The sequence below is a fragment of the Eublepharis macularius genome, chromosome 4 (genome assembly GCF_028583425.1).
Source record: "Eublepharis macularius isolate TG4126 chromosome 4, MPM_Emac_v1.0, whole genome shotgun sequence".
Classification (NCBI taxonomy): Eukaryota; Metazoa; Chordata; class Lepidosauria; order Squamata; family Eublepharidae; genus Eublepharis; species Eublepharis macularius.
This window is the reverse complement of record NC_072793.1, coordinates 3,138,304-3,163,917: the sequence shown is the minus strand read 5'-3', so window position 1 is coordinate 3,163,917 and position 25,614 is coordinate 3,138,304. Positions and strand designations below refer to the sequence as shown.

The following is a 25,614-nucleotide window of genomic DNA, read 5'->3' as shown; positions in this document are numbered from 1 at the left end:
CCAATAAAAATGCAATAGGAAAATTATGCGCCACATGCATAATTTTACACACCTCTGTCATGTCTCTCCATGGCTTTTTTTCCAGACTGAAGAGTCCCAGACTCTCTCGCCTTTCCTCACAGGAAAGGTACCTCAACCCCTTAATCACTGTGGTTGCCCTCCATTGTAATTTTCCCAGCTCTGCTTATACTTTTTGAGACATGACAACAAGAACTCAAAAAGAGTCCAGTAGCACCTTTAAGACTAACCAATTTTATTGTAGCATAAGCTTTTGAGAATCAAGTTCTCTTCGTCAGATGCATGATACAGAGACTGGTCAAATATAGAAGAGGAGGGAGGAGAAGGGGCAGAGAGAGAAGAGGCAATTGGGGGGGAAGAGGGATGCAACCAAAACATTCCTTTGCTAGTAAATGTAAACATCTCCTTTTGGTGTGAGGCTTCAAAGGAGTTTGCCGTGTTAGTTTGTAGCAGTAAAACAGCTAGACCATCCAATTCCAATGCAGTATAAGCTTTCGATAACCAACAAGAATTGCACACAGAATTCCCAGTGAAGCGTTTTAAAAGGGAATTATAATATTGGCTGTTTTATTTTCAATCTTATTGTTATTTTAATGTTTTAATGTAGATGAATTCTTTATTGTATTTTAATATGTTTTTATCCACCCTGAGCCCGCTCGCGGGGAGGGCAGAATAGAAATTTTAAATAAATAAATAAATAAATAAATAAATAGATAAATAAATATTCCTAGTCGTTCCTCACATGGAGCTTGCCCAGTGTGTTGCAATGGTTAAAAAGACGTGTTTCATCCAAATACGTTCTAAAATGCTCACCTGCAAGTGACCCTGTAGTGTCCCTCTGTGTACATGTAAATATGGAATTGCCGGTTACTCAAATGGTTTTGTAGTTTCTAACCTCTTCTCTTTAGGGAATATATGAGGTGCTATGTTTATCTGCTTTTCGTGAAAGAGTGCTGACCTAGTTTTCTCCAACCATCTTAAATAATTAAAATCCATAAGCACTTTGATCATTTCAGTAGACTTAACGGCACACTCCTCAACAGTGTTACACCCTTCTCAGTCCGTTGAAGTCTGTGGGCCTAGAGGGACGTAGCTCTGTTTAGGATGGCATCATGATATACCAAATATAATTATATGCTACTGCTTCTAAATGTGCTCTCAGTATTTATAAATAGTACTGAGGTAACATTTTCTTTCTACCGCTGGAGTATTCTGTGCATTCCGTTACTTTTTATCCTCATCTACACAGTCTGGATGCTGGGTACCTCAGAGAACTGATCTTCCTGCCCAAATAAGTAATAATAACATTTGATTTATATACCACCCTTCAGGACGACTTAACACCCACTCAAAGCAGTTTACAAAGTGTGTTATTATTATCTTCACAACAATCACCCTGTGAGGTGGATGGGGCTGAGAGAGCTCTGAGAGAGCTGTGACTAGCCCAAGGTCACCCAGCTGGCTTCAAGCGGAGCGGGGAATCAAACCGGCACTCCAGGGCCGATTCCAGATAGCCAGAAATTGCGGTTTTTCTGCGGAAATAATCGCTTACTGGCCACACGTTCACTTTCGTCTCCATCCGCTTTGTCTCGCAGCGTGCCGTGCCATTCCGCTTCCGGATGTTCGCACGGCCAACTGAGGTACCCGGGATTGGTTGTTTCCTCCCCGTCACAGTTGACGTCGGGGGCCTTTATTGGTTCGCATTTCAGTGTTTTTTAAAAAAATTTTTTACGTGTTTTGCGCAAATGTGCAGGTATGCGAATATGCAGCATCAACTTTTGTGCATTTGCGCAAAACACGTAAAAAAATTTTTAAAAAGGGAATATTGTTGCCGGCCGGCTGGCAAAGGAAAGAGGGAAAGGGAGGGCCTCTCCACAGCGACGAAGCGTCCAGAAGTGTGCAAACCCGCAATAAAGCGTTCACACCGTCCGCTTCTGGAGCGCAACACAGCGCCATGAACCGGAGGTAAGTGGGGACGGGACATTACGGGTTTTTACAAGTGAGGTCGCTGGAAAAGCGAAAGTACTCGCTTTATTTGTGCCCGTCTGGAATCGGCCCAGATTAGAGTCCTGCGCTCTTAACCACTACACCAAACTCTTATTTAATGTCCTTTTACTTAGGAAAGTGAGGGTTGGATCCAGACTAAATTGACAGTTTCCATCCATTCACCGTCTTGCTGCAGACCCACCTCATGTCATTTCTCGGGGTCCTCTATCCAGCAGGAGCAGCGTTTTGGGGCGATCAGTTGGAGAGGGGAGGCAGGCACATTCAGTTCTGCCCTTGGGAAATGTACAGTGAAATCCTAAGCAGACATACATACTCCAGTCTGAGCCCATTGATTTCAGTGGGTTGAGACTGGCATAACACTGTTTTAGATTTCACTGTTAGTCTGGCTCTATTCCTGAACTCTGTGTAATACTGGCCAGATCCTTCTTGGTGGTTACCCCCATATTGTGGAAGAGGCTTACCCGTCAAACATGCCAGCACTCCAAGTTCTTTATAGGAGACTGTGTGAGGCCTTCTTGTTCTCTCAGTCATTTGCGGATCTGCCTTTTGTGTCCTCCAGCAGAATCTGCCTGTACATACATTTATTTATTTATTTAATTTATAGTCTTCTCTCCCTGCAAGCAGACTCAGAGCAGATTTACATCATAAATACATTGATACAAGAAACAGTTAAAAACGATTAAAAGCATTGGCAGCCATCGTAAAGTACGGCATTTAACATAAACAAGGGAGCTTATAATGGCCCCCTCCAGAGCACCTCGAGCCCACAGGGCAGGGCAGTTAAAACTCAGGGGCGCATTTCGCTCTTGCGGCGATGACTTCTCTGGCCGTCAGAGATTTGCCAGGTCGTTACATGGGAAAGGGACTTCTTGGTGGCAGAGAGGGGGGTGGGTGAGACGGCAGTTGCCTCCCTCATGAGGGTTGACTTCCCTTTCATCTTTCCTTAGACTTGTCAGGACTGTTTTATCTAGCAAAGTTTTTTAAAAAAAATTTAAGATTATACCCATTTGTTTGATTTTTTGTTGTTGTTGGATTTTGTTTTTGTTGTATGAGTTTATGCTTTGGGTGTTAATGCCGTTATAGGCTGGCTGTGGCTGGTTTGTTACATCTGCAGGTTTTAATGCTTTATTTATTTATGTCATTTTATAGTCCGCCTTTCTCTCTGAGACTCAAGGTGGATTACATAGTGTGAGATGAGTGCAATCAGTATTAAAGACATTTCCATGCAGTGTCAAGGACATTTTCATTAACAATGTCATAGGATTTTACAAAGACATAGCATTAGCAAGGATCCAATACAGAGGAGAAGAATTGCTGAAATCGAAGATAATCAGTTCTAGGATTGACATTAGACAACATGAACCACAGGGAGTATATAGGAGTACATATTCAAAGCAACCGATAATATGTAAGGCAGCATAGTGGTGAAGTCTATGGTCCCTAACGCATTAGCAAAGCATCTGAGAGCCCCTCCCTACAATACCGCCCTCCTATCTGAGCAAAAAAGCCTTTTTGAATAATTCGGTTTTGCATCCGTTGCGGAAAGCCAGGAGTGGGGGGGCTCTCCTGACCTCCTCAGGCAGGCCGTTCCACAGGGTACTGATTTGTCAGGTTTTATTGTGGTTTGATATTCAGTGTACGGAAATTGACTTGTATCCTTATAAACAGCTTTGTGGTTGAAAAGAACAACAACATTTGATTTATATACCGCCCCTCAGGACAACTTAATGCCCATTCAGAGCGGTTTACAAAATATGCCATTATTATCCCCACAACAAAACACCCTGTGAAGTGGGTGGGGCTGAGAGAGCTCCAGAGAGCTGTGACTAGCCCAAGTTCACCCCAGGAGTGGGGAATCAAACCCGGCTCTCCAGATTAGCATCCCGCACTCTTAACCACTACACCAAACTGGCAAAATAAATAAATGAAACAGGCAAAATAAATAAACGAATAAATAGTGCATTTTAAAAAAGAAAAATCTGATTGTCACTTGTGCTATTTGATTACCTCTTTGATACTTTATAATGATTTTACTTGCAAGTCACTTTCAATATATAAAATAGAGAATCTTATAAATAAATTCTTGGTTATACAGTGGCTCCATTCAGACATAGCACAGTTAGTCTGCAGAAAAAAAAAGATTTGACTTGCAGATGATCATTTGAGTCTTGATTTGTCATGACAAAGGCCAGCTTTATTGCCTTTGTATCTTCCCTGCATATAATCAGTTGGTATCTTGGCCTGCATTGCGGCAAATACAGCACTAGGGAATAAGTTATGGTTGAGCCAAGATGGCTAAGTTATGATCAGGGCTTTTTTTCTGGGAAAAGAGGTGGTGGAACTCAGTGGGTTGCCCTCGGAGAAACTGGTCACATGGCTGGTGGCTCCGCCCCCTGATCTCTAGACAGGGGAGTTTAGATTGCCCTCCATGCCGCCAAGTGGCGTTGAGGGCAATCTCAACTCCCCTCTGTCTCGAGATCAGGGGGCGTGGCCACCAGCCATGTGACCTTTTTCAAGAGGTTCTGGAACTCCGTTCCACAGCGTTCCAGCTGAAAAAAAGCCCTGGTTATGATTGAGCCAAGATGGCAAAACCATAATTAAGACTAGCTAATAAACTAACTTCAAAATGTATTGTTGAAGGCTTTCACGGCCGGAGAATGATGGTTGTTGTGGGTTTTCTGGGCCACAGCCAGCAGCTGTGGCTGGCATCTTCAGAGGTGTAGCACCAAAAGACAGAGATCCCTCAGTGTCACAGTGTGGAAAAGATGTTGGCAGGTCATTTATATCTACTCAGGAGGGGTGGGGTTGAGCTGAGTCATCCTGTAAGAGATTCCCAGGGTGTGGAATGCTAATGGCGGGAGGCTTCACTGTATCCTGAGGAGGTTCTTTTGCATATGGATTGGGGCTTGATGTGCTAATCTTCTCTACAGGGCTATTGTTGGGTATAGAGTGTTTTGTTAGCCTGGTGTTTTTCAGAACTGGAAACCATGCTCTGTTCATTCGTAAGGTTTCTTCTTTCCTGTTGAAGTTTTGTTTATGCTTGTGAATTTCAATGGCTTCCCTGTGCAGCCTGACAAAGTAGTTGGTAGTGTTGTCCAGTATTTTGGTGTCCTGGAATAAGATACTGTGCCCTGTTTGAGTTAGGCTATGTTCAGCCACTGCTGATTTTTCAGGTTGTCCAAGTCTGCAGTGTCTTTCATGTTCTTTTATTCTTGTCTGGATGCTATGCTTTGTGGTCCCGATGTAAACTTGTCCACAGCTGCAGGGTATACGGTATACTCCTGCAGAGGTGAGGGGGTCTCTACTGTCTTTTGCTGATCGTAGCATCCCCTGTTTTCGCATCTCTTACCTATCCATCATTCTGTCATTGACTAGCTTGCCTCAAAATGGTACATTTGAAACAAGCAGGTCCAAATTATACAAAGATGGGAATAGCAAGTTCAGAATAAAGTATGCAGATCGAGGACATATGTGGTGTAAAAAAAAACTTGAGCAAATTACAAAATTTAATTTGAATGTGGATTTTTAGTTGAATTTGATTTCTTTGGAGCAGGCTTGTTCTGTTCTAATAACAACCCTGATAATATTCGCCGATCTCTGTCATGCTTCCTTTCTTGCTCTTCATGCAGTCGTCAGTGTAACAGCATCCTCTTCCGAGTGCAGCATTTCCCTTTGTGGTTGTTAGGCAAACTCTTCCCTATCGGAACATCGTCTGCTGTTGATTCCCAGTGCACACCCATCCCGTGGCCATGTCCGTGCTCAGAATTAGGTTATTCCAAGTTCAGACTTGCAGGTGTGGTGAACCCATTCGGCTTCCCACCTGCCCTTCTCTTGCAGACTGGTGGCAGTGTGGGGGCACGTGGGGCAGAGGAAGAAGGACTTCTCCCTCGCGGTGAATTGTGTGGCACTGTGACATGGCACATATCGAGGACATGTAGGGGATCTCTGGAGGGACCAGGGATTATCTGAGCGTGCATGATGCTCAGCTCTCAGCAGTGCATAAGGAGGCCCCAGGTTGTTTGCCCCAGCCACAGGTCATAAGTAGATACCATTTTTCCCCTGCACATCTCTTGTTTGGTTCTTAGGACTTCTTTCCGCTAAGTTGGATCCTGTGATCCTCATCTGTTAAATCTTCCTTCAAGGTGAAAAGGTTTTGTCTGATGAAGAACGACTTTTTTCTGGAGGAGAAAAGTCTCTCTTCATTGAATGAAGACTGTCTGCTAGAGGAAGACTTGTGGAGGGGAGTCGTAAAATCCAACCCTACGGTGCTTGTTTTCAAATCGTGCTGTGGTGTGGGTTCTCCATCTGCAGGGTCCTCTGTTTTGATCACAGCTCCCCCCCTCCTTACAATTTATATATGATTATCACATATTTATATCGTGCTCTGAATGTGCATGACCAGTACAGAGTAATACAAGGATAAAAGGCGAGTGTTTCCCCCAAGGAGCTTGCAGTTTAAATCTCCGTTGAATTGAACTGGGTTTACTGTCAAGCAAAGGAACTTGCGACCGTACAGCAGTGTTTCAGAAATTTGGCATTGCAGACTGCAAGCATGGTCTCTGTACCCCCATATAGAATCATAGAATCATAGAGTTGGAAGGGGCCATACAGACCATCTAGTCCAACCCCCTGCCCAGTGCAGGATCAGCCCCCTACTTCCATCCCCCTACTTCCTGCACAAAAAGTTCGCAGACACCTTTCTCCTGGCTTATATTACAGTCTGACCACAGCATGAATGGCTATTTTGTTTCTCTTCTGCTGAAAGTTAACCATTTTAAATTGCTCTGCATCTTAGAAGCGAGCGTTGTATCCCCATCATTATGATTGAATTTATTTTTCAAATTTACCAACTACCTTTCTGCAATTTTGCAGAAGCTAAACTTTCAGAGAAACGAATTACAAGAAGTTTTATTTATGTCATTTAGAGTAAGCAGACTTTTACTTGGACCAGCAATATCCAAGAGTTTGTAGTTTGAAGCTCCTCGTTAGGTCATGTTTTCTCAAGGGTTAGATTGTTATGGGGTGATCTCCGATGCAAATTGCAATGCGTTCTCTTCAGCACACTCCTGTCCTCTGGTTGTTGACTCTGCAACCAGGGACTAACATGGTGAATACATCGTGCACCTAGATGGAGGTGCACCACCTAGCCTCACACCTAAAATTTTAACTCTTGCCCTTTTGCAGAGCAGTGGTCTAGACAGAGACTCAGAATGAAACAACAGTTGAGTTCAGCTGTGTGGTGTTTTCTAAACATGGGCCATTGTAGTAACCATGGTTAACCAAGGTCTGACAAGCCAGGATCTGAAACCTTCGTTTGTAAGATGGTTTATTAACCACAGTCCTAACTATGGTTTTGTGTGATGTACGAACATGGACATCCTAACTTGTTCTCTAGTACCATCCTTGTCCACCCCCCTGGGAATGGAGGTGACCAGCCAGTGTGAAAGGCAATGGAAGCAGTGTTTATCAAGGCAAACCAGGGTGTGAGTGATCACCTGGAGGCCAAATCCTGGTTTCAAAATCTAAATATAGTTAAAGCAAACCATAGTTCCTGCATTATCTCTGGATTGAGCCATTAGCTGTAAGGATCCATTCCCTGGAAAACCTCTGAAAATAATAATTTTGAAGCGACTTAAAATACAGAACATATCTTTAACTTTTTGTCCTAGGAAAGAATTTCTAGATCTAATGGAAAAGTATGACTTGCCCAGTAACATGAGCTCTGCAAGGAATTCTCTGACCGAGCTGCTAGTCGGTGAGTTGCCGGTTATGTATCTTCAGTATGCAGCCTGAGAACGTAGTAGAAGAAGACTGGTGGCCTGATGGCCTCCATTAATATTTCAGGTTGGTAGAAATGCTTGCATGAATTGGAAGATGGACCTTTAACCCAGGTTTTATGTGTGGGTTGATGTTTGATGGACAGGAAGGACACCGCTGTTCAATCAAGACTCTACAAAATTATTATTTTTTATGGGACTAAAAGAAAGAGAAGGCTAGTATTGCCCCCTAGGGGCCCATTCAAGCATTACAAAGTAGGGTCTGATCTTTCTGTGGTTTTAAAGCCAAGGAGAACTTACCGGATATCCAGTCCGGTCCTGCAGCAAGAGAATACTTTGTTTTGCATGGGGTCATAACTGCATCCCGGCATCTCCGTCGGCCGCTGCCTGATAGTAGATCTATCATGATGATAAATGTAAGATGAGAACACCGGCAAGCTAACAGCCCCAGGGCCGTTCTGCTCGCCAGAATCCGGTTTGACTCATGCAATTCAGAAGATGTGTCACATTTTATCATCTCTACTTTCAAATGACAGATTGTGGCTCCTTGCATTATTATACAGGAATACACTGAGTTTCCAAATGGGTGTGTCTTGTTTTTGTTTTTACATTCCTTTCCGCTTTTCAGCTCAGCCCCTGTGCCTCCTCCATGGAATAAGTTCCATGAATGGAGCAAAAGATTCACAGCAGAGGAGGGCGGGTGGGGAAGTGATTTTTGCCAGTCTTCCCTTCTTGCTGCAGCCGCCCCACACCTCCCCCTTCTCTGTCCCTGGATCCCCTGGCCCTCAGGAGTGACTTTTCAGGTGTAGCCGAGGGCCATCATAGCAAGAAGAAGATGGCAAAGATGGTTCCATGAACTCATTGCCCAGAAGGACTGTGTCCGGCATTTCACATGCTACTTAGACTCTCCAACTGTCTGTAAGGCTCCTACTTTGGAAACGTTTGAAGCCGCTCAAAAAACCTGTGCGTGTTGATCCTGGCTTTCATTGCCACAAGATTACGTTTTTGTCTTCCCTTTTGTGCTGTTGGATGTGTTTACTTTTTAATTGTTTTATTGTAATGTTTTTTTTAATCACGTTGTAAGTTGGTTTCTGAATTTAGTTTTGATAGAATGTAGCTTGCAGCATGCAATAGCAAGGGCCAGCCCTGCTAGTCTGTTCTCCAATATTTATTCTGTTTGCCTTCCTCTTTCTTTCTTGAAGGTCAGCCAGCTGACGGCTTGTCTTCTGGGTCATCTTCAAGGTCATCAAGCCCTCCACTGCTCCGTCCCAACGACACCGTCACAAGCTACCCTGGAAAGCCTGCCCTGGCAGCCTCCCTTCAAGCCACCACCAAGTAATTTTTTAGTTCTGCTTTTCCATAAAAACTTCTGGGAAACATTGTTCCCTAAAGGGACAGAGTGTACAAACATTGCAGTTTCAAAAGCTGTCTTGTTAACATACTGCGGCGAGTTGCCAACACAGAAGGAATGTCTTCAAAACAAAATGTGTCTAATTTTTTAAAAAATTTATTTTCCGTGGTGTTTCTTTGAAATCGTGATGCCGGTGTCGCTGGCGCAGTATTGTCTGCTCTGGCTGGCAGTGGCTTCTCGGTGAGGTCTTTCTCTGCACTGGTCCCCTGACACCCGTTTGCTGGAGAAGCTGCGGGTTACGCTTGAGATATGCTGCAGGCACAGTGAGTGTGCGGCACCACCGAGTCTCTCTCTTGCTTCTCTGTTGGAAGTGAATCAACCAAAGATGACCCCAGATGCGGACTGTGAGACTTCTTCCTATAGGCCGCCATTGACTATTTCTCCATGAGAGGCCTGGGCATTTGAATATCAGGCCACATTTCTTTGGCTGCCTTTCTTTGGCTGCCCTTATTTTCTAATTCTCGGGGTCGGTCCAGGGAGCGGAGTTCAGATCCCAGTTTTCATCCTTTCCCATTATCTTTATGCACCCGTTGGACGCGGAGACAATTCTGCTCTGCCCCGTCCCACTTTGCCAAATGTGACGTGGGAATCATAGAACGGCCACAGTTCCTTATCATGTCTCTCTCTCTCTCTGGGGTTCAGGTGAAGCAGCCAGGTCATCTGTGAAGCAGGCAGCCCCGTTTGCAAAAGAAGTGCCTCCCTATTCCTTGGAGCTTCATAGTGACACACATTTAGTCTCCCTTTGTGTCTGTGCTTGGGACTGTCCCTGTGAACTCAGAGCATCCCTGTGTTCCTTGGTGGTTGTACCAGTAGTTGTTGAATGGGTGCACACATCTAGGAAACGATTCAGATGTAATGGCAAACAAAGGCGTGTGAGTCCGGGCTGGAGGGGGGCACCCTGGGGTTTGCACACCTTTTCCTGTCTCCCCAGTCTTTTGCTTCCAAGGTGAATGCCTGGATCCAGCATCTACAGACACAAGAAAGACATCTTTTCTGAGTTGCCATTCCCTCATCAACATGTTCTTGGCTTATGAAAGTTTATTCTCCGGTTCTCAGGACCTATGTGGACAAATTAGGAGGCTGTAATGAGAAGGGGGAAGGGGCTGCATGGAGATGGGAAGGGGCTGCATGGAGACGGGGAAGTGGTGAAGTTGCATGGTCTTTGTGCTGGATTCAACCCAAAGTTTGTCGTTTTGTCTAAACGAGACTACTGCAACTCGCTCTACGCAGAGCTTCCCCTGGCCCTGATCCGGAGGCTACAGCTGATCCAAAATGTGGCTGCACGAGTAATTGCAAGGGTCCCAATTAGGGAACATATAACACCTATACTACGCCAGCTGCACTGGTTACCAGTGGAGTATCAGGTCCAGTTCAAAGTTTTGGTATTGACCTATAAAGCCCTATGCGGACTGGGCCTGGCATATCTACGGGACCGCCTTTCCCTATATGTACCCCAGAGGACGCTTCGCTCAACAAAAAAACAACTTTTGGTGGTCCCTGGCCCAAGGGAGGCCCGCCTGGCCTCAACCAGAGCCAGGGCCTTCTCGGTCCTGGCACCCATCTGGTGGAACTCTCTGTCTGATGACACCAGGGCCCGGCAGGATTTGTTCTCTTTCTTGTAAGACAGAGATGTTCTGCCAGGCATATGGAGGAGGCTAGGCTGGGCCCCGCCGGCCACATAAAAGATCTGTCCACCACCCTATACATGGGCCAGGCTGAAGCACAGCATTTTATCCTCACTTTACGGGCGCCATCTGAGGAGAATGTTTTATTGTTATAATGTGTTTTAATGTTTTATTTATATAATGTTAAGTGTTTAAATTGTACTGTAGGTAAATGAAAACGTTGTATTCCTCCCTGAGCCCGCCTGGTGGGGAGGGCGGACTAAAAATCTAATATATAAATAAATAAAAATATAAATAAACTGCAATCTGTGGTTTGCCCTCTTTCCTGCAAAACAGGGCTCAAACCATGGTTTAACTTCCAGGTTGCAATCCTGGTTGATAGGGAGGACACAGCCTATAATTTCTGGTTTGAGCAAAATGACATACTTGTTTTGCTGTACAAGTGGATATCGTTCATATTAGATCATCACATTCACGAGGATGATTCCCAAGAGGATGAATCACATAATTACAAACCTTGTACCTGATTGAAAACTGGATTCCTAAGGTTTGGATTCTGTGTGGGGCAAAGTCCCAGAAACACCGGAGGGGGTCAAAGTAGAGGTCTGCAGTGAGAGCAAAAATCACCCTCTTCTGCCGGCAGAAGTGCCTCCTGGGGTCCAAGCCTCAATATCTTATTTCGAAAGATGCCATTTTGTAGTGTGTTCCTTCCCAGCATCCATCATTGTCTTTATGAATGTATACGAAGACGCTTTATCTCAAGTCAGACTGCTGAGCCTTCTGTCTTAGGGGTTTCTGCTCATCACCTATCTATCTGCAGGAGAGACCCTTCTCAGCATCTGCTGTCCCAGGTATGGGGAGGCACGAAGCCTGAGCCTGGGTCCTTCTGCGGGACAGGCAGGTGGTTGCACCGACCCTTCCCCTCCCCTCCCCTCCCCACTGCATGACTCGCAGCCCTGCAACAGCTGCAGGTGCCCTTTGGCTACTTCCTTGAGAAGCTCCCGTAAGAATCAGGACCACTGCGCTGGGTGGAAGGGCTCTGGCCCCTCCCAGCACCCTTTCCAAACTTGAAACAGGCCAGGGAGGTCGTGTTTGTTCCTCTGCAGGAGCTGCACAGCCACCGAATGCTTGCAAGAGCATCTCCCTGAGGAGGCAAATAATGTCTCCCAGAGGCCGTTTCTGGTAGGGAAGGAAGGAGCCTGCCCCCCCCCCCAAACCCGCCCGGCCATAGTTCTACTGACCATAATGAGCCCCCTGTGGGACTGCTAAACTGAGTTGTCCTAGGAACTCAGGTCCTCATGGTGATCCCATGTTAAAGATAACCTCTTGTTTGGGCCTCAGGGGCAGTTCTGAGCATCTCGGTTTGTGCCGCATTTTGCTTGATTTAATTTTCCGCCTGCCTCTGCTTGCCTGAGTTGTCTCTTACAGCTGCTGGGTTTGAACTGAAGGTAGCACCTGATTGAAGGTTAAGCATCTGTTTAACATATTGTCAAAGCCTAATTATGAGAAGACTGAAGAAGGTGTTTGCTGGGCGCCTGCTTTGTTTTCCGTTTCCAGCCACTGACCTTCTAAAGCTAACTTTGTTTTCTCTTCTTGTCTAGCGACAGCCTGTTTCGGATCATCACCGTTTCCAAGGGAACAGGCCTCGGCTTGAACATTGTAGGAGGCATTAACAGAAATGAAGGGCCCTTGGTGTATATTCTGGAAGTTATTCCTGGAGGTGATTGCCATAAGGTAGATAAGGGGCGGGAGGGGAGTGCTTCTGTTCATATCTTTCCCCCACGTAATCCAATGTTTTTAGCCCTTTTTAGAAATATCTATTGTAATTATTATCCAACATCAAGGTTGCAGTAGTAATCAGAAGTAACCCCCTCTCTCTTCCGTTTCTTGATGAACAGTTAGCATTTATCCGTGGCGAATTCTTGCCAGCGTAAGATGAGGTGTGAAAAATACCCTGTAAGAGGGCTTTCCTAGGCAGAGTTGGACCTTCTAAGCCCATGGGCGTCAAAGAATTTAACTCTGCTTAGGATTTTATGGTTCTGAGAAACCGGTCATTCTCCTTAGATTTGCTATCCTCCCTGTGTCTGAAGTAAACTAGCTGGCCTGTGCGCAGGTGGCAAAAGCCAAAAAACCAGACCTCCCACAGACAAGGCCAGGGGCTCTACCTACTTGGGGTACTCCCCAGGAATGCAGAAAAATACGTCTTTGTAAATTAAACAAAAGAAAACTAAGAAAAAAACATAAATGCCTGCCGAGGACTCTGGGACTTGCTGACTCAAACCAGACTTGGCACACAGCCTTCTTTTATCCCCAGCTCCTCCTGGGGACCCCTTGAATTTTCTTTGTCCCAACTGGTGCTGCCGCAGTGAGGATGCCGAGTGGGTCCTCTGCTGGCCCTGGCTGCTTCTCTGAGCAGGTGCTGCGCCTGCCAGGAATCACGGGAAATAACTGTATCTTGTTACTGATTTCGGGAACCATGAGAAAGTTAATGAGCCCCTGAGGCCATCATTGCTAGATAGGGTTATGCTGGGGTAACAGTGGGAGGAGGATGTTCTGGGTCCAATTCAACATGGAGGGTTGAAGTGCCAGAACTGACATTTCGAGCCCTCAATTTTTGAGACTTGCCCTTCTGAAATTTCCATGGTTTGGGGAGGGGAGGGGGGGGAGCTCTACAACCTTTACAGATCTCCTCTTCTGAGAGCTGCTGTAGCATGGTGGTTAAGTGGTTGGGTGGCGAATCAGCACTCCGCTGGTTTGAATCCCACCATGAGCTCAATAGGTGGCCTTGGGAACGCCTCTCGGCTCCAGATCTCCAGCTGTATTGTGGGGATAATAATAATACTGACTTTGTTTACCAGTCTGAGTGGGACACTAGTCTGTCTAGCAGCGCAGTATATAAGCACACTGTTGTTGTTGTTGTTGTTGTTGTTGTTGTTGTTGTTGTTCTGTTTCTTTGGGTATTAGTCCTCCTGGGGCCAGTTTATTAAAAAGTAGTTTATATTTATTCATTAAGTACAATTATAAACATGACTATTAGAGAAGGTTTTTTTTTAAAAAAAAAAACACTTTAGTAGTTCTCCAAACTCGGTGACCTAAACATACTCAACCACAGTTTACTTTGCCTTTAAACATATCAACACAGTTATCTTTTTTCCGTCAGTGCAGAGTTTATTTAGGCAATCTGAGATACAAATTATCGTTTCAAATGTAAAATGTCTTATTTGCCACCAGAGGTCAGCATTGCTGTTCCCCTCAGTCCTGTACTCATCTTGGGAAGCAAAAATGGAAAGGATTTTGGCATAGTTGAAGATGAGCACCGTTAGTTGCTCAGAATTAGCGGCTGCATTCAGACGTGGGGGCGACACTTATCAAACGGGGGCTTTTCAACGTCGGGCACGAACACAGCTTGTTTGCCGTGCTCACCTACAGCCCTCTCTCCTTTTTCCTCTTAGGATACAGAACTTGACCAGGCAGTTCCCAGTTTGATTCCGGCTTGCCATAAGATCTGATTTTAGGTGCTTCAGCAAATTGGGGAAATCATTACTCCAAACTAAGGTTTAACTGAGGAACACACAAGCACGGCCGAGAAGCCACGCTTATTCCAAATGCGGACAGACCTCTCTTTTGTTTGTGCTTATCATCATGTCTGAATGAAGGCAGAATGTGCATTTCGATATTATCTGTTTCTGTGGTGTTAATGGTCTTGTGGGGTATATCAGCATTTACATTTTTGGGTGTAAGATTTGGGGGATGAGGTGGAGAGTAATTTAAAAGTCAGTAATAATAATTATTCTATTGTATTGCAGTCTAGTGGATGTGTAGCACCCCTAACTTCAGTCCCTAAATATCCCCGTTCCCCCCATCTTTCTGTTCTGCCCTCATTTATCTGGACTTCTCTTGTTCACGCAGTAACCCATTACCACTCACCCTGGCCTCCCTCTGCTTAACTGTTTGTGCTGGGTGGCTATTTTGTGTGTCCGCACAATCTGGGATCGCTTCAGTGAAGCAAAGTCTTTTCTTACTGGCCTAACAAATTTGCCTGTTGCCATGCAACTCTTTAGTGAAAATAAAAATCTGCCTTTCTTTCTCTTATCAAGGGGTGGCTCCAGCCAGCTTTCCCACCCAATCTTACCCAGCCCCCCATTGCGGCTTCTTTGCCCCATGGCTTTTGCATGTGTAGGTCCCGTGATTCCAGTGTAGTATTCCAAAGGGATCCAGCCACCTTTTCCCCAGCACCTAGTTGGATCCAACCCTAAGCCAGACCATTGATTCGTATCTGCATGGATTGCCGGCAGCTCTCTGGGGCCTCAGGCAGAGGAAGGCCCCTCCCAGCACCTCCTATCTGGCGTCTTTTAATTGACGGCACAAGGGGTTGAACCTGGGACTGTGGGGGCCAATAACACATGCTCCGTTGCTGAGGGGCCCTCGCGTTCACTCATTCAGTCAAGGTTGGGTTCAGGCGAGCAAGGCGGCACCTGCTGGACGGTTCAGGAGGACCAGAACTGTTCAGAAGCCCCCTCTGGGAATGCTTGCAGCCTGACCCCGTGGGCAGCGCTGATCTCTGCGTCCAGCATGTGCCCCTCTGCCTCTGTGGCGACACAGCAAGGAGAAGAGAAATCCTTCCCCATTGCAGCGTTGCCACAAAGAGGAGCGAGAGAGCACCTGCCACATGCCTTGCCCACTGGAGGTGATACGTCAAGCTGTATTTCCGCTGTTCTGGTTCTGGTCATAATGCTGGGCCCACTCAGGGAGGCTAATGAAAATGAGAAAGTGTCTTTTTGTTCGAAATGCAGATCTACGCAAAACGGAAGCGTGGTGAGTACTTGGCAGAGGCTGCAGCTGGGTCCGAGCTAAAGAACTGTAGTGCCGATGTTTCTTGGCCTGCCCTCCTCACTTCCCAGTATTCTTTCAAAGTATGCCCTAAATTATAGGTAGTTTTTGGGGCACTCCACATTTGCATCTGGTCTGATCTGAACGCTCGCCAGTGTTCGGTGTCAAGCTGGAGAAACTGGATCCTCTCCCTCCCCCTGCCTCTGATCCAAATTAATCCAGCTCTGAGCTGGATTATCTGGTACAGAAACTTCTCCCAGACTGTCTGTGGTTTAATTCTAAAACAAAACGGCCATCTGTGTCTAATTTTTGTGCCCAGTGAAATTCCACTGACATCTCTCTGATCTGTGAAGTTTAAAAAAAGAAACCCCAGCTCTAGCAGTAGATCAGTTACCTAGATATCGCTGCAGCATTTTAGTACGGTGCCTCACATTATAAATATTAAATAGCAGCCGCAAAGGATATGCCTTAACATTTCTTTTCCTTAACTTGCATTTCTAAACTTTTGAATGTCTGCAATAGCGGCCAGGCTCTCTGGATCTTAAGCCCTTGGCCAAATTAAAAGCATTACTCATCATCATCATTGCTCGTAATTTAGAATTGTCGGAACTAATCACACGTTCAGAAAAAGGCAGCCCCCCCTTCCACTCTGCTGGGTATGAATGCGGGGCAGGGGCCTCCCATTTTAAGTGGTCTGGCTCACCGTCCCCAGAAAAGTAGCATGTCAAGGAGTAGGCTAGACTAGAATTCTTTTCCCTGATATGCTGGCCGGCCATAGCCAGGGAGGTTTCTTGGCGTTCAAATGTTCTTGTGTAGCCTGAACATACTTACGAGAGTTGTGCCAGTCTTTGAAACTGTAATTTTGCTGAAATTCAGAGTAAACATATAGTTAGCACATACATTTAAAAAGAAGTCTAATCTTTGGGACAGTCAAATCCCAGCAACTCAGAGCTGGTAAACAATGCTAGCTTGCTTGCATCCGCTGCTTTTGCAGGGTCTGTGACTCACATAGGGACATTTGTGGTGGTCTGCAAACTCACAAGTCCTGCTTGAATGGAAAACGCTCGCTCTCTCTCTCTCCACCTCCCTCCCCCTCTCCACCTCCCTCCCTCCCTCCCTCCCTCCCCACCGCAAGTGAAGGGGCAAACACTGCTTTCCTAATGAGAGTTGCAGTCCTGAAAGCCCAGTGAAGTCAGTGGTCTCAGGAGGGCACAACTCTGCCTTGGATGGCTGTACAAGCCTGGTATTTGGCCATCTGATTCTCTAAAGGTCACTTGCCATTCATCTGCCTGGGCAAGCTGGCTTCCCTTGCAAGATACAGATTTTAAAAATTTACAATGAACTCTCAAGACTTGGTAATGAAAATCAGTTTAAAATGCTGTCCTCATTCTGGGCAGGATGGTCGACTGAGAGCCGGAGACCAGCTTGTGTCTGTTAACAGGGAATCATTGATTGGGGTCACCCATGAAGAAGCAAGAAATCTACTCCACGGGTCAAAGCTAAGGTAACTTGTATACTACAGAATCAGAACCCAGAACCTTGTGTATAACAACAATATATCTTCTATTTATTTGCTTTATTATTCTGTTTTAACCAGGGGTAGTCTTAGCCACGGGGCAGCCAGGGCAGCTGCTCTTGGCACCGCGCTGGAACACCTCCCACCATCCCATGACACCCAGCTGCTTCCGTCCTGCCACTGCAGATGCAGGGGTGGCAACAACAGTGGTGGTTTCAGAGCACACTACATCCTGATTGTGCAGTGCCTCAGTGATCTGGGGGAAGTACACCCGGAAAGGTCCCCAGTCCACCCACATCCCTGGCCCCACAACAAAGGGGGGATAGGAAGACTAGACTGCCGCAGGGCAAGGGCTGCGTGTTTGCAGTGGCGGAGGCCGCTGGTCCTCCCTTCCATGTGACTGTGAGAGCCACTTCTCCAGCCTGCTTGTATATTCGCCAGGGCAGCTCCTCCACCCGCCCCCCCGCCGGTGTGTTCTCAGCAGTGGCTGCTCTGCATGTCCACCAGTACGCTTATGGGGGTGGCTGTTTGTGCCTTTCTGCCTGTTTGTGGTGGAAGGGACTGCTCTTGCCCACCATGTCCGGGGCTCAGGTGACCTACTTGCCGTAGCAGCGGCTGCTCATTCCTGCCCTGCTTGCAGCAGCAGCTGCAAGGTGACGTCTTTGGGGAAGGGCATGGCAAGGGGCAGGTGGTGCTGATCCCGGAGCCCATCTTGGACGCTTGCCCAGGGCTCCAGAATCACTAAGGCCACCTTGATTTCAACCCACCATTTCTCTGAAGAAGTTCAGGCTGTGTTCGATGGTTCCTCCCTTTTCCAATTCTCTCAGCAGCCCTGTAAGTTATAGGCAGGGCTTTTTTTCAGGGGGAACGCGGGGGAACGGAGTTCCGGAACCTCTTGAAAATGGTCACATGGCTGGTGGCCCCGCCCCCTGATCTCCAGACAGAGGGGAGTTGAGATTGGCCTCCGCACCGCTGAGCAGCGCGGAGGGCAATCTCAGCTCCCCTCTGTCTGGAGATCAGGGGGCGGGTCCACCAGCCTTGTGACCATTTTCGCCGAGGGCAACCCCCTGAGTTCCACCACCTCTTTTCCCAGAAAAAAAGCCCTGGGTATAGGTGAGTCTGAGATAGTCACCCAGGAGGTGACAACCTGTAGGAGGCCTCAGAATCCTGCTCAAGCCTATCCAGTGGGATTACTCCCGGGAAAATGTCCCAAGTGTTGACCTGCCCCGTGACCTTTGTGGCTGAGTGGGGGTTTTATCCAGACCCTCCTTGGTTTTCATAGGATGGACTTCATAACCATTTATGTTTCTAGTCCTTGTGGCTGCAGAAAAGTTTTGGACCCGTGTTGGTGAAAACGCTAGAGAGTCAGGAAGATTATTTTAAAAGCTCCTGCTTTGAAGCTGACTCCAGAGGCACGAGTGAAAGTAGATACCTATACAATTGGGTCTGTATCTTTAAAAATCTTTCCCCTTGCTCCATATCAGAAGCTGTATCTAAATGCACAAAGAAAGAAGCAGTTTGAGAAGGAGCGTGGGTGGAGCTAAGGTTTAAATACCCACTATTTGTATAGTGGTACATACTGTATTCATATATACAGAACTTGTTTGGAACATACAGGTTTGATCTGAGGGTTGCAGAGGGCCAGCAGAAATCTCAAAACCTTTGCAACTCTTAAAACATGATCCTCATACCCCAAGCCAACTGAAATAAATGAGGCTTTCTGTGCATATATCTTAGTTTTACCAGATTTTTGTTACCTGCAGTATTTTAAGAGTTAGAAAATTATTAGGATGTTGTTTTATATTGACTGCCGTATGAGCTATGAATGTATGTCTCTTTGTTTCTTTAGATCAGATTCTTCATGGGAGATAGCATTTGTTCGACAGGAAGCTGTTCACGGTCACATGGAAAATACGCAGCCCGCCTCTGGTCGCTTACCGTCAGGTGGCTATGGGCTGCAGCGTACTCCACAGACTCTTAGTCCGGGGTTGTCTCCTAATGAGCATATTACTGCAAAGAGGCCCATTCTGAGCACGGTAGTTATCTTCTTTTTAATACATATGTAGGGTCATTGAGTAAGAGTTTAACGGTTGTTAGGAAACACCTTTGTTTGGAATCCAGCTATTGTCAGCGCTGACGCAGACGCTTCTGCCAGACTGTGTATCTTCCAGCGTTTCTCATTCAGTCACGTAATTAATTTCATGAAGTCAGTACAGCTGATTCTTATCCTCTTTCTACGAAAAGGTAACCAAAACAAGTGAGTCTCCTTAGGCCATGCCTTAGCTGGGTTGAGGGCACAGGTTTTCATGGATTTTTAAAAAAAATTATCAATACTGCCTCTCTGTCTGCGCACTCCAAGCAGTTTACAATTTAAAATATGCAACCTGAGAGGCACGGTGCAAGGGAGGGAGGGGTGAATGAAGTAAATTCAGGTGCTAATAGTGCAATCCTGAGAAAAGTTACATGCTTCAAAGTCCACTGGAGTCTCTGGGGTCAGAACGGTGTAATTCTGTTTAGGATTATATTGCAAGATCTACATAGCTCTGTCTGCTGGACTGTTTGATTTAATCCAGTTGCTGTCCTAATAAGGATAAAATGGAGGAGAGGGAGAATCCTGTATGATGCTCTGAGCTCCTGGGAGGAAGGATGGGGAACAGACTCCCGATTAACTGATTAATTCAGGTAGCTGTTGGGGTTCCTTTCTCCCTATGCATATTTTCCAGCAAGCTTCTAACTACGTGGGTGGTGTGGAAAATCTGTGAATTGCTAGGACTGTACGCAGAAGGGATATGTGCAGCAAATGAATTGCTTACTTAGATGGTTTATTCCAACTTCTATGTATAAAGCGCGGTCAATTTGCCGCTGACTTATGGCAACCCCTCCTGGGGTTTTCTAAGGCAAGAGGCGAATGCAGGCGGCTTGCTGTTGCCTGCCTCTGTGTGGAGAGCCTTGGTGGTCTCCCATCCAAGCTCTAACCAGGGCCAGCCCTGCTTAGCTTCCAAGATCTGCTGAGACCAGGCTAGCCTGGGATACCTAGGCCAGGGCCTATTCATGCTTACTTTGCTGCTTAATAGTAATCGCTAGGTGGCCAGTGGCTATATCAGGAATAAATAAATGAGCTCCTGGCTTACTTGTGCTAACAGAAATACTCCTCTTGGTGGCAAAGCGGTCAGCATCCCTCTGAGCTGTTCCTGTGGAAGGCAGGCTTACATTTAGATCCTGTGCACCCTGGACTTACTTGGGTGCGTTAATAATATTCAGCATTCCTGCCCATAACCATTAAGAAAACTCATTCTAAATTGTGTCTAAGATTAGTGGCTGCATTGATTCCAAAGCGCAGTTGTATTTCTGGTGTTCAAAGTAGTTTTTTGAACTGTGCCAGTTTTCAGGCTACAAAGAACTCTTCTCTAATCCAAATATGTTGGGGGGGGGTGGAATTTTAAATTTCTTGTGTCTGGTTTGTTGCGCTTCATCTGGCCTTCCTCAGTGCCTGTACACTTCCCTGAATCTTAAGATGGAAAAAGGAAAATAGTATAGTGGAAATAGTATAGTGATTATACTAAGGTTCCCAGAACAAGGCAGTACATGAAAAATGTGCTCTTTATAGAAGGAAAACCCAGCATTGGCCACGTGTATCAGCTGGAGACATGTCTGTTCACTGAGTTGAATTTGTTGCGTTATATTCTTCTCTTGCAGTGCCACCCTAAGCAAAGTTATATGCTTCGAAGTCCATTAACGTCAGTGGATTTAGAAGTGTGCAATGCTAGTTAAGATGGCACTCCGAATCCTACTTCAGTCAGTTCAATAGGGCTTACTCCTAGGGAAGTTTTTGTTCCTAGGGAAGGTTTTGTTCCTAACAGATTCTGCCAGACCAACCTGGTTTCCTTCTTTGATCGAGTGACCAGCTTGCTGGATCGGGGGAACTCTGTTGACGTGATTTATCTGGATTTCAGTAAAGCTTTTGATAAGGTCCCCCATGACATTCTGATGGGCAAACTGGAAGACTGTGGAGTAGACTATAGGACAGTTCGGTGGATAGGGAACTGGCTGGAGGACCGCACTCAAAGAGTGGTGGTCAACGGCCTCAGTATTTCTGGGACTCTCATCAGCATCCAAGCCAGTCTCCAGCTTTCCACGCTTTGGAGGCACTTCCCAACTAGGTGGCTTTGGGGGCCCTGCAGGGTACTCTTCGGCCTCTCCCCCCTTGTGCCAGCTTTACAGGGCATTGTGCTGCAAAGTGTCCCGTGCCCCCACATTTTAAACATAGTCCTTGTCACCATCATAATGCTCTCCCAGTTACGGAGATAGGGGCTTTTGGACCTAGCGAGGTACAGCCCCTGCCTGCAGTGGTCGGTCTCCTCGTCCCAGCATGCTGCTGAATTCTAACAAGTTTCACTACTTGGGTTCTATTTTCAACCTCACATGCCAATTGGATCCATCCTAACAGGGTTTGTGGGTCATCTTGCATTAGTGCTTGATCTAGCAGGTCAGCATTCAATCTGTTTTGGAAAAGTTCAATTTTTACTTCTTCATGGTAGCCCTGAACTTTGGAGGCTAATTGTCTAAATTCAGAAGCATATTCCCTTACAGTTCTGGCCCCGTCTGATGAGTTTTGTTCAAGCCCTCTCCCCTTCTAATGGGTCTTCACACTGGGCTTTGAGTGCATATACAAAAGCATTTGGGAAGATTTTAGAACAGATTTTAAAGGGATCAATCTGTAAGCATCTGAAGGACTGCTCAGTGATCCGGGGAAGTCAGCATGGTTTTGATCCTAACAGATCCTGCCAGACCAACCTGGTTTCCTTCTTTGATCGAGTGACCAGCTTGCCGGATCGGGGGGACTCTGTTGACGTGATTTATCTGGATTTCAGTAAAGCTTTTGATAAGGTCCCCCATGACATGCTGACGGGCAAACTGGAAGACTGTGGAGTAGACTATAGGACAGTTTGGTGGATAGGGAACTGGTTGGAGGACTGCACTCAAAGAGTGGTGGTCAACAGCATTTCATCAGATTGGAGGGAGGTGTCCAGTGGGGTGCCGCAGGGCTCGGTTTTGGGCCCGGTACTTTTCAATATTTTTATCAATGATCTGGATGAAGGAGTGGAAGGGCTGCTCATTAAATTTGCTGATGATACCAAATTGGGAGCGGTAGCAAACACCCAAGAAGATAGAATTAAAATGCAACAAGACCTGAATACTCTGGAGAAGTGGGCAGCTGTGAATAGGATGCAATTCAACAAAGACAAGTGCACAGTATTACATCTGGGCCACAAAAATGAGAAGCACAAATACTGGATGGGGGATACACTTCTGGGCAGTAGTATATGCGAAAGGGATCTTGGGGTAAGAGTGGATTGTAAACTGAATATGAGCAGTCAGTGTGATGCGGTGGCAAAAAAGGCTAATTCAATCCTGGGTTGTATCAAAGGGGCCATAGCATCGAAATCACAGGAGGTCATAGCCCCTCTCTATACTGCCTTGGTCAGGCCGCACCTGGAGTACTGTGTGCAGTTCTGGAGGCCTCACTTCAAAAAGGATGTGGACAAAATCGAGAGGGTACAGAGGAGAGTGACGAGGATGATCAGGGGTCTGGAGACTGAGCCCTACGAGGAACGGCTGAGGGCCTTGGGAATGTTTCGTTTGGAGAAAAGGAGGTTGAGGGGGGACATGATTGCTCTCTTTAAATATTTGAAAGGCTGTCATTTGGAGGAGGGCAGGGAGCTGTTCTAGTTGGCAGCAGAGGGTAGGACGCGAAGCAATGGGCTAAAACTACATGCACAAAGGTACCGGCTGGATATTAGGAAAAACTTTTTCACGGTCAGAGTAGTTTAAAAGTGGAATCAGCTGCCTAGGGAGGTGGTGAGCTCCCCCTCACTGGCAGTTTTCAAGAAGAGGCTGGATGAATCCTTGTCAGAGATGCTTTAGGCTGATCCTGCACTGGGCAGGGGGTTGGACTAGATGGTCTGTATGGCCCCTTCCAACTCTATGATTCTATGATTCTATATTCTAAGTGTTAGTGCGGGTTTATTGTGCCCTTTGTGCTTTTGAATATTTTAATATATTGTTGTAAGCTGCCTTGGGGGTCCCTAGCTAGGGTCAAAAAGTGGCATGCAGATTAACTGACCAATCAACTAAAGCTGCGAACCTCAAACACTTTCCTGGGAGTCTGTCACATTGAAGAACATGGGACTCTCTTCTGATTAGATCTGCTTAGGATCGCGCTTTAAATAACTGTTACCGTAGTCTCTTTTTTCCCTTTTGTTACCTACCTCTCACTGATGGATGGGCTGGGCTGTTAGTCTAATTAAACAAAATGAATTTCCAGCAGCGTTAGGAGTGCATGGGTTCTTTCCAAGACAGAAGACAAGGAAAGAAAGGAAAACATCAGAATTAATACATTGGCAAAGTTGGATTTGAGAATCTCTGCCTTTAGACTTTTTTTGCCCTGTGTTCTTGGACATAACTGAGATAGGCTTGTAAAATAATCTAACAGGTTTCTTTAGAAGCCGCTGTAGACTTATAAATTCTTAAGAAGATGTCATAAAACAGTGAATTTATCAATACTTCCATGTTTGTCCTGAAGGTGGCAATTCGGACAAGTTACCCGTTGCCTGGTTAACAGTTCCAGGGACTTTGTTCAGTAAATGCTGAGTGTAACCTGTTTTGAAACTCTTATTCTTGGAGCCAACCCCGAAACCAACTCTGTCTGAACATACCAGATGTAAACCTCACCAGATTGCGAAGACAGAACATGGTTAAATCTGTCAAAGCCGTTTCTAACCTTGCAATTTGGTGGCTGATTAGAGTGAATGTCTTGACTACAGGCCTGGACTCAGGGCAGCCCCATTTACTAATCATATCGTTCTTAAGCTTGCCCAAATATTTGAGGGAACACGTCCCCCCCCCTTTTTTTTGTGGTTTCTGTTCAGCTGGGCAGCTTCAGAGTAAGTTGCGTTGGGCTTGCTCTGGTGTTGAGCAGCTTCTTTTCCTAGCTGCTCTTCTTAACTCTGTTTCTTCCAGCATGGCCACATTGGTGCATCACATGATGTGGGAGGGATTATTTTCCTAGAAGTGAGTTGAGCAAACAAAAGAGAAATCTTGGTGAGCGCGGCAATGAGCTGGTAATGCCTAAGAAAGGGTCAACACGCAGGGCTTTTTTTCAGCAGGAACACGGTGGAACGGAATTCCAGAACCTCTTGAAAATGGTCACATGGCCGGTGGCCCCGCCCCCTGATCTCCAGACAGAGGGGAGTTGAGATTGCCCTCTGCACCGCTGAGCAGCGCGGAGGGCAATCTCAACTCCCCTCTGTCTGGAGATCAGGGGGCGGGGCCACCAGCCATGTGACCATTTTCTCCGAGGGCCACGCACTGAGTTCCACCATCTCTTTTCCCAGAAAAAAAGCCCTATCAACACTGATCAACCCTTCAGAACAGGCTGCTCAGCCCATTGGTGGGCTAAAGTTACCACGGTTACCATCTGGCTTTATACCACAAGCTGTTGCTGTGCTGCATCTTTGCTCTTTAGGTATCACCTGGGAAAGTTTCTTTTATCAGCTTTTTTGTTTTTTAAATAATGTTGACACATGTTCTTGGACAGGTCCTTCTCCTACTTTAGCAAATACAGCTTCATTATTTGTGTTTTTCTTTCATGGAAGAAGGCTGAATGCAAGGCGAGAGATAAATCTTCGACAGCTTCTGCCAACAACAATACTGCCGTTGGAACTGCTGGCGGTAAATGCTTATTCATTTGCTTCACATTTTTTTACTATTGCTTTTTTCACATGAATATTAAAATGCATTTCCTCCCCTTCTCCTTTCTGTTGGCGAGTGAAAGACTGAAATGAACAGCTGTCCCAGCAGTTCCTTCCATTATACAAGCTATTCTATCAAACACAGATCCTTGCTTGTAACATATACTGCTTTAGGACAGGATTGGCACGGTTTCAGAGTATGTTCCTGGCAAGCTGGAGTTCGTAGTAGATATGGGCACGAAATGGGAAAAAAATGAAACGAGAGTTTCATGTTTTGTCGTGGTCCACGAATCGCGAATTATGAAATTTCATGAAATTGACATGTTTGCCCAAACGATTCATTAGTTTCGTGATTCGTCAGAACCGGCGGCATTTCAACGGCCCCCTTCATACCTAGAGGTGCCAAATTCACAGGGAGACTTCAGTCTAAACCAAAACCAAAGGAAACAAGGAAACAGCACGAGTGTGAGCCCTCAAAAGAGCAGGAAAAGAATTTAGAAGACATAAAGACAAGCAAATAAAAAAAGGGGAGGCCAAGGCCCCAGGGCCCAGAGCCAGGCTAAGGCCTGAGACTAGGGTCGGGTGGGGTGGAGGAAAAAAGGCACTCTCACCCAAAGACCTTCCCACAGCAAGGCCAAGAGCTGGAAATAAGAGGCTTCTTTCGGTCTCTTTTGAAACA

General features: G+C 46.1%; 1 protein-coding gene across 3 annotated transcripts in view; it reads left to right on the top strand.

Moving 5' to 3' along the window:
• The window catches only part of STXBP4 (syntaxin binding protein 4), a 251,066-nt gene that overhangs the window by 20,718 nt on the left and 204,734 nt on the right, over positions 1-25,614 (top strand). For 2 of the 3 annotated variants that reach the window (XM_054977055.1, XM_054977052.1), the window contains exons 6-11: positions 7,695-7,780; positions 9,005-9,137; positions 12,440-12,572; positions 17,066-17,172; positions 19,034-19,220; positions 24,840-24,915. In XM_054977055.1, the coding sequence (XP_054833030.1) occupies positions 7,695-7,780; positions 9,005-9,137; positions 12,440-12,572; positions 17,066-17,172; positions 19,034-19,220; positions 24,840-24,915 (722 nt within the window). The remainder of the gene's footprint in view (positions 1-7,694; positions 7,781-9,004; positions 9,138-12,439; positions 12,573-17,065; positions 17,173-19,033; positions 19,221-24,839; positions 24,916-25,614) is intronic. The other variant, XM_054977054.1, reaches the window with a different exon arrangement.